Raw genomic sequence first — 8,770 nt, 5'->3', positions numbered from 1 at the left:
AGATGCACAGTGTGACTGGCGTTGCTGAGTACAGTGGGTCGTGGTTTCTGACTTTCAAATTAAAAGCTTCCTGCTTTGGTCCCCACGGACTGATGATGCCTGGGTGTGTAGGATGCCAGTGTGAGAGATGCAACCCTGGTTGGAATGCCCCAGCCTGCAGATGGTTATTTGCACCCTCCCATGCAGGAGCCTCTCGCCCCTACCACCAAGCACTTACTGCATTGGTTAGAGGCTCCTTTGGCTCCCATGCTGGTGGAGCTCTGGCAATTCTGCCTAACCCAGCCTAGTTAGTTAGTTGCAGCTTAGTTTAGTGTTATTAAAAGGAGGGCGAGCCAATGACATTGACATATTAGGGTAGGAGAGATGTGTGGTACTTGAGCAGAGACTGCAAGAACTAAGATGGAATTAAAGCCCTGATTTAATTACATATGTGGGGTCTAAGAAAATCCTTTGTTTACCTAATTTCAAGTGTCAGTCCAGCCCATTTCTAACCGTGGTACTCTTCTAACCAATCAGGCAGCCAGAGCTCACAAGTGAAGAACAACAAACCAACCACAAGGCGTAGTAGGGCCATTTGAGCTCTGCAGAGTGGCTACTAAAATCAAAATGAAAATGAAATCTTTTCTGTTAAAAAGACACAAAAGGTGAAAGGATTGCCAAGTCTGTTAGAAAGGCCAAGGACAAAGATAGCACACAAATACATACCATGTATCTCATGCTCCCACGATGGACATAGTTAGCTGTGTGTGCCACTCAGAAGGTCTCCCCTAGGTGCCGTGTGACCTCATGCATGTAGGAAGCTTCAGATGCTTGGAGAATTTTCCAAGCTCCATGACGGCACAAGGGCTGAAAGCTTGTGCTGTTCACAGGGGGAAGCCAGTGCCTTCTTAAGTGACAAGCGAGCACAGTGTGAGCAGCTCATGTGTGACCCACGCACTCAAGTGGGCACCCCCAAAAACCAGGCAGCAGGGAGCCCCACTCTCCTCCTCCTCTGCCAGCGTCTCCTCCTGCCCTCTCCTTCTGAGCCCTCTGTGCTCACAACAGAAGGTGGGAAGTCCGTTATAAACCTGGGTTCCGGGTTGCAACTCTGAATATGTCTGGAAGGAACATGATGAATGAGAAGACTCGGTAATAGAAGCCAGCCTGGGACATGTTACAAGTTCTAAACAAATGATGTACAAACCTGTGGGACACACTGAGCTTGTTGGGGGACTGCCTGTGTTGTGGCTCTTTGACTATCCCACATGGTATAATGATCTTCCACAAAAGAGTGGTTTTGAAAACCGAATTCAGGAAGAATAAAAACAACTATAGCTTCCAGGAGATAAAGTCAGAAACATTAAATAGAATATGGATTTCCAGGGCTTTGTTGGTATGCTTCATAGCTCCTCAAGTTCACTAGCATTAGCTCTTTCCTAAAAGAAAGCGAAGCTCTCCACAGCAGGTCAAAAATCAGCACTGCGGTTGTTCCCAGTGATCACAGGGACCCAGACCTGGAACTGTGAGCATGTCTTTACACTCTTATTTGAAGAAATATGAAAATAGGCATCATGTCAAAACTTTATCAGAAACTCAAGAAACAAAACATGCCACCAAATGGAAAAGTCATTTAATTCAAAAATCATACTTCCACTCGTTTCATAAAGATTGTCACATAAACCAAGCAAATGAAAGAAAGCCAAGTTTCAGAGGCCACTCAACAGAAACTGGATTTTCCTTACAGATACACTTAGTGACGCAAAAGCACATTTAAAAAAAAACCAGCCTCAACATGGCAAGACTATTTTACTAAGAACAGAGAAAAAGTTCTATTCTAGTCACAAATTACTTTTTAATTACAGAATTGGATTCTACACACCAGTCAATATTCAATACTGAAGTTTAAAACAGTGCATAATTTATGGTTTAAAAAAATTAAAGTGCCATTTTTAAGTACTTTATTGATAATCTATCACACAGCACTTTACAGTATACTCAAAAGTAGCCTAAATTAGGAGATAAACATGCAAATATTTTCTTCTCCAAAATATGGACAAAATGTCTTTTAGAGTGCTTGTGACTACTAGCCTAGTAGTAGCTACTAAAGGTTTATGAGTTTGATCTGTTTTCCTACACGACTTTTAATAAGTTAATAAGGAATACAGCTGTAGATAGTAACCATTTGATAAATATGAAGTTTTAAAATGGCACTTAATTTACATCTTTGATCATTTTGACAATCAACAGCCTCTCGTTTCTCTTGTTCTCCAATTTGAAATCTTAATAGGCTGCCAAGTCTCAGCGGCTGCCAGCTTCTGTGGGTATCTACATGAGTGTCTGTATCTTTACTGATGTAGATGTGTGTGCGCATAAACACACACTAATACACAGACACTTTAGTCACCACATGAACCTCTTTCCACAGGTACCAGCGTGATCCTGGCATCTGGATACCCAAGGGAGTTGCTCTTAGGTGTCTGTAGGGACAACTTTGTAGAATGTCTTGACCCCTCCAGGACTGCTTCAGGGAAATTGGACATTTTTGATTATCGATACTCTGGTTCTGATTACACTCAAAAGAATTTTCATGTAATAGTAATTGCTATTCTTATATGGGTCTAGGACTACCCCAAGGCTTTTGTCACTATAGCATTCTACCTTGAAAGGCATTTCCATTTGTAGAGTGCTATTAAAACTTTTATAAAAGTATCAGTTGTGAACTTTTTCTGTAGTTGATCTTTCCCCATTAAGAACTATATTTATTCCTCCTAACCAGCAACCCCCCCCCACCGCCCAGTTCTTCAGTGTGGTTTACTTTTCTCTTTTTCTCCACTCCCTGCACCACTTGACATCCAAGCCTTTTCACCCCAGAATACAGCACTTCCATCAGAAGACCACATTTCAGCCAGGGCTGGTGGCTCTGAATGACATCTGGATTCTCTATATGGTCTCTCCCTCTGCTTTGGGAAGTTCTTTAGTTAGATAAGTACTGTAGGCGGCGAAAGAAGAAAAGCTAATTATTACTTGTTGGGAGTCTCGTCTCAGGCATGCTGTAGGATTGTGCAAGTTTCATTGCTCTGCTGTTGTCATTTTGATGCTACAATTACAGAGAAGTGGTTCAGCACCCAGCTGATCAGCATGGCTGCCAAACACATTTGAACGCGAGATGAATTTTTTAAACACCAGCTAAGGGTGTGTGAGAGGACACCCAGTTGCCTTAAAAGACATGTGGGGCAAGGTTGTCTAGGTAATTGATTACTGTCAAGTTTGCCAAAGATGACAGATAACTCTGGAGATAGAATACCTGGGACATTCCTTTTAAAGCTAGGTAGTTATTTGGTTTCTTCAAGGCTGGCTACCTACTGCATTAATATAGTTACTCATAAAATATTCTGTACTAGGGCAAACTCTGAGTGCCATGGTGGCCACTGTTGTACCTGGGACTCCTGTTGTCTATGAAACTATTGGTCTAGACTTGCTTTTGGAAACAGAAGCCAGAGGATGAAAGGTACCAATAAAGACTCATGAATAGGGGAGCAAATTACCTTTGGCTGGTTATTTCTGTCTCCCCATGCTTCAACCATAGATGTTTTTGCAGTCTCTGTAGTCAAGACAGAACTTCTGGGGTGACTGGGCTTGCTGTTGTCAGGAGACGCAGTTCGTAAAAGGACTTCCCTCTGAGCTACAGGCATGGCACACAAACTGTGGAGTCCTGGGAATGCCTGAAATAGTCTTGTCAGTAGCATGGCTCTGTCCTGCTGATGCCAACCTGCCAATGCTTGATTGCTTAGCTTCTTTCTGTTTGCCTCTCTGTCCAAAAAGCACTCAGCAAAAGGGAATGAACTAGAATTACGTTGTAAAAGACAGTTTGGTCTGACAGAAGTAAATGCATATTGGCTGCAGAAATATTAAAACACTAAGCGAGAAACTGGCTCCAATTATAAGATACTAAGGAAGGCTGTGCTATACAGGGTCCGTCCCTATACATTGATTTTTGAACACAGAAGAGAATATCTTGAGCAAGGGAATTGGCGGCAGGGATTTGAAACTAGTATCTTTCACAGCATGGAATTCTGTAGCTATGGACTTCTTTGAGTACCTGATGGACGAGTGAGACGAATCATGATGCCCAAGTAAAGATTCGGGCTCTGTGTGCATCACCGAAGTGCCTTACAGAAGAAACACAAGGTTCCTCGGAAAGCTCAGGGATCTTGGTCCACAGTCCTCCATTCTGATACCTTGTTCACTCTCCTAATCTGCCCCAAAGTTCCCTATTTGAGCAGAATTAGGAATGGGAGAGGGGCATAGACAGTAAAGAGAGTAAAGACTCCTTTTAGTCATCAAATTCCTTCCCTGTTTCTTGGCTCATATTCTTAATGGTATCTCCAGTTCTGCAGCAAATGAGGAGGAGGTGAGCCTGGCTGGGGAAAGGGAGCAGAGCAGCCATCTGTCACAGCCCCAGCATGGCCACAGGGAAGCTGGGAAGGGGTCTACCTAAAAATTCGCGTTGGCGGCAGTTCCATTTCCCTCCGGCTTCAAATCAGAGCCAACTGAAGAGGCTTCCAAGTGGTCAAGCTGGGGCCAAGTGTTGACAGCTATGCTTCAGTGAGGAGCTCCCAAATCACAGCCTGGGCCTTCTGCTCCTCCATTTTAGCTCTAGTTAAGGTTCCAGTAAGGCAGGTGACAATTTAAAACATCAAATGTGTTAAAAACAACAACAACAACAACATTATGTGGGGTTCCTGACATTTAGAAAGCACAGACCATGCTTGTCCCCGCAAGCCCCACTGAACAGGTTCCGCAGCTGTCCCAAGTCTACATGGAGTAAGTGTAGCCAGTTGGTGTGTTCTTTCTTGGGTTTTCAGTGATAGCTTTGCTGAGTCCTATCTTGGTCTCATCCAGTCTTAATTCTTGCTCTCTGAATTGGTAGTGGTAGTGTCTCACTTGCTGCTGGTTGAACTCTTGCATAATAGCTGGGTAATCCTTGAGCTGATCAACTGAATCACAATGACAAACTCCTTTAAACTTCAAGTCATCTATAAAGCTCTAACAACAGCACAGCCTACATCCCTTTTGGAGTTTTTCTTCTATTTTGGGGTTATATGAAACTTGAGATGAAAAAGAAAGGAAAGAAAGGGAAAGCAGCAGCATACCGAGGACCCAAGATCCTAAGAAGCCAGTTTTTCCTAGAACGTAGACACACACATGACATTTACAAAATAGCTTGGCCTCATGTGTACAGCCTTGGAAGATGTGCAGAGGAGTAAGATATAAGTAACATGCGACAGCCCCGTCGCCTTCTGTCCTGACATCTTGGGGTACCAAGAAATACACCTGAGAAGAAAAATGAAAAAAAAAAAAATCTAACTCCTATCCCCACTTATTTGAATCCTGAGCTTCATCTTACTACTGAGCAAGAATTCTTCGAAAAATTCATTGCCTGAAAATGCTCTTTCTCTCTCCAAATTCAAAGCCCAAGAAAAGCTCAAAAACACAGGTGGATAAAGACCACCGAATACCATCAGTGTGTCACGCCCACCAACAAGAGCCAGCAGAGAGTCCCTAGAAATGTGTCCTCCTTCCTCAAGGCCAGAGAAGGGATGACCCTGACTCTCTTCAACCTTGCCTTCTCTCTCCCTCTTACACACACCTACTCAACAATCAAAGTTTAAATGTGTGGAGTGCTAGCTTAAAGATTATCAAATATAAAACTTCACCATATAATATTTCAAATCACTCTATTTACAAGTTTATCTTTTCAAAAAAAAAAAAAAGTAAAAGATACAGTAATTCAACACAATTCAAGTTTTTCTTTTCTTCTTTCAACTTCCCTAAAGAGGAGTTCCAGAAGCAGGAAACACTCTGGGGCGATGCTGCCAACCCGAGGGGGCTCCTGGGGAGCTTAAGAGTCCATCATTAGTTTGGAGTCTGTCTGCCCAGAGTCACTCTTGCAAGGACATTCTAAAGTGGAAGATACTGGGAACTCTGTTCCTTTGAAGGCCAAGTGACTGTGATATATCCAGACCCAACTTCCCTACTCCTGGCAGTCTTGCACAAGACCCAGCCCCTTCTGGACCAGGAAATTCTCTTTCTTAGAAGGTACCCATGCTACCTTCCAAGCCCCAACCTTTTGGTGTTCTCCTGGATCAAAATGGCTTACAATATAAGTCTTGTGCCTCAAAAGCCTGAGAAACAATTCCCTTTTTCTGAGTGGCAGTGAACATATATATCCTTTAAAACTACAGGCCATACAGTTAGCCTGGGAATCATCCTTGAAAGCTGCCAGGGCACCAGTGCTCAGCAGCCCAGGGCACCGCCAATGTAAGTGAGGGGCTAGAGGCAGTCAAGGGCAGGAGAAGGGACATGGAATGGGAGACCATGAGTGAACAAGTCGAGGGGAGGGGAGGATGTCACCCATGAGGAGGCAGCACATTGCCCCCTAGAAAGCAAACACTAGTTGCATGGAAGAGCAGAAGTATTAAGCCTGTATATAATTTAATCTCAAGAGGTTACTAGAGTTTGTTCCAAATATATCCTGATGCTGCTAAAATTCACCAGAAAGGAAAGAGTTCCCAGCTGCTATTCTGTCTGCCCCAAGCAGACCACTCTAATTCCTTGACCTTCTGCTTCAGGTGGTTGGCAAATCATTCAAAAAATGACCAAAAAGGGGGAAGAAAAAATATGTCATGCAAAAAGAGTGGTTTTTTTTTTTTTTTTTTTTTTTGGTTTCAGAGTAGGTTGGGTTGCCGTGGTTACGAGGTGATGGCAGCTCTTGGTGGCAAAGAAGTTCCTAGCTTGGGAGGGGGAACATGGGGGTGGGGTTGTGTTCCCTTGCACGAGAGGACTGAGCTGAATTCTGCTGATGTTTGGCCAAGGCTGCTTGGAGATGGTGAGAGATTGCATCTTATGTAAACAGTGCTGTAACCCCTCTCTCTCCTGCATGCAACCAGACAGACCCAGCTGCCTGTAGCACTGTGGGTCTCAAGTATTTAGAGATGGAGTAGAGAGAGTATCTACTGTAAACAGAAGCAACGGGCCCAGCCTGGACCTCAGAGCCAATGCCCAGCCCCGTTAGACTTAGCTACATTGCATGCTCTTGAAGACTACATACATCTTTCTTACTTCTTTTTTTGGATTTGGGTGACTATTGAAACAAAATGAATGCTCCCTATTTAGGGAGCTAAATGAGAGGAACGACTTCGTAAGCCTTTCTCTTGATTATCGAAATCAAATGGCCTCCCCTGCTGATTTACTTCTGTTCCGTGCAGTATCACCACATGCCAGCTGACATGATCATGGGGATGGGTGACACCAGAGTTCATAGAAACATTCGTGTTGACAGGTGGTAACTTAGTCAATCACCCCACATTTCTCAGTGGCAAAGAGAAATGGCCTACAACACTGGAATCAGCAGTTGTCATGGACACCATGGAAAGCTCAGCAGGTCTGCTGGGGTCACCAGTTAGAGGAACTCCACGTAGTTCTCAGGTATGAGGCCAGTCTTTCCGTCGAGAGTCCCCTCCAACCAGCCAGGCTCCTGAGATGGATGAACTGTACCGGAAGAGGGGAGAGAGAGAGCGAGAAGAGAAGATGTTACAGGTAGGGCAGGTGGCAGATGTGTGTGCACATGAGAACAAATGAGTGCAATCGCTTGTTATATTCCACATTTCCAGGACTTGTTTAAACCAGGGCTTCTTAACTTTTTGTGGGACATAAGTTTTTCAATAAAGGTTACTCCAAATGTTCTTTGTAACAGAAAAGGAAACAAAGACGTTCGAAATTTTACACAGAATTTTAGGAGTTTCCTAGACTTTCTGAAGTTGCTGGTTTAAACCAGAAAGAGGTGACAAATCTCTACTTTTTTAGGTTAGAAGTCAGTTACAGTGCTCCATCCATAAATTTATCTAACCATCCATCCATCTATCCATCCATCCCCCCAATCCATCTACCTACCCAGGACTGCCTTTGTAGCCAGTAGAGTGCCTTGGAGGAATGCTAAGAACTCATCTTTAAAGCTATCTAGCATGCATTTTACTAATCTAATTATGAATTTCACTTCCTTTTAAATCCTTACCCTCTGCTTCCAACCTCCCTGCAAATTCTGTTTGGGTTTTTTGCATAGCCTTTGAACAGCCCCCTCTCGGTTCCACACATAACCTTAGTTTTCTTTGCTGTTCTCTAGAATTTTCCTCCCTCCTACATACGATACTGAAAGCTGTCTTCTTCCTCTCTTTCTTGCAACTTTCAAAATCTCCAGTTCTTTGATTTTTCAATATCCCCCCCCCCCAAAAAAAAAAAAACCCACTCATTTCTGTGCTATCACAATCCATCTTCATGGAAATTAGTGATCTTGTAAAGATTATATAAAATCCAGCTGAGTCTGCAAAGTTCAATAGCAGGAGGAAAAAGAGAAGGAATCACGGGACCTGGGGGGGGGGCGCGGATATTCATGCTTGTAAACTAGGAATATACAGATCACTCTTAATGGGAACGGCAATGTATTTGCTCTTAGTGTGTTAGGAAAAGTCCAATTTTCTGAGATTGTTTGGAAAGAATGAATTTTCTTTTATTCCCTTCCTAGGCTAATTAAGTGACTTCCTGAGCTTGTTTTAGAAAAGCATTTCCGCCCCCATTGCTACTATATAACTCTAGTTTCAGTTTTTAGGGAAAGAAGCAAGTATAGAAACAAAAGGAAGCAATGGGGGAGTAGCAAAAGGACACACATTGAGGCTTATAGGAGATCAACGTCAATGTAATCTTGAAAGCTTCTTCAGGAAAAGACAAGCTCAAA

The 8,770-nt window shown here is 43.2% G+C and overlaps 1 protein-coding gene across 5 annotated transcripts in view; it reads right to left on the bottom strand.

Moving 5' to 3' along the window:
• Positions 1-1,592: 1,592 nt before the first annotated feature.
• ARHGAP26 (Rho GTPase activating protein 26) overlaps positions 1,593-8,770 on the bottom strand; it is a 414,796-nt gene continuing 407,618 nt past the window's right edge. For all 5 annotated transcript variants that reach the window (XM_059417816.1, XM_059417817.1, XM_059417818.1 and 2 more), the window contains one exon: positions 1,593-7,530. In XM_059417816.1, the coding sequence (XP_059273799.1) occupies positions 7,442-7,530 (89 nt within the window). In that variant the 3' untranslated portion in view covers positions 1,593-7,441. The remainder of the gene's footprint in view (positions 7,531-8,770) is intronic.

Source organism: Mustela nigripes, chromosome 12 (genome assembly GCF_022355385.1).
Source record: "Mustela nigripes isolate SB6536 chromosome 12, MUSNIG.SB6536, whole genome shotgun sequence".
Taxonomy (NCBI): Eukaryota; Metazoa; Chordata; class Mammalia; order Carnivora; family Mustelidae; genus Mustela; species Mustela nigripes.
The sequence above is the reverse complement of the archived record's forward strand: the minus strand, read 5'-3'. Positions and strand labels throughout refer to the sequence as shown.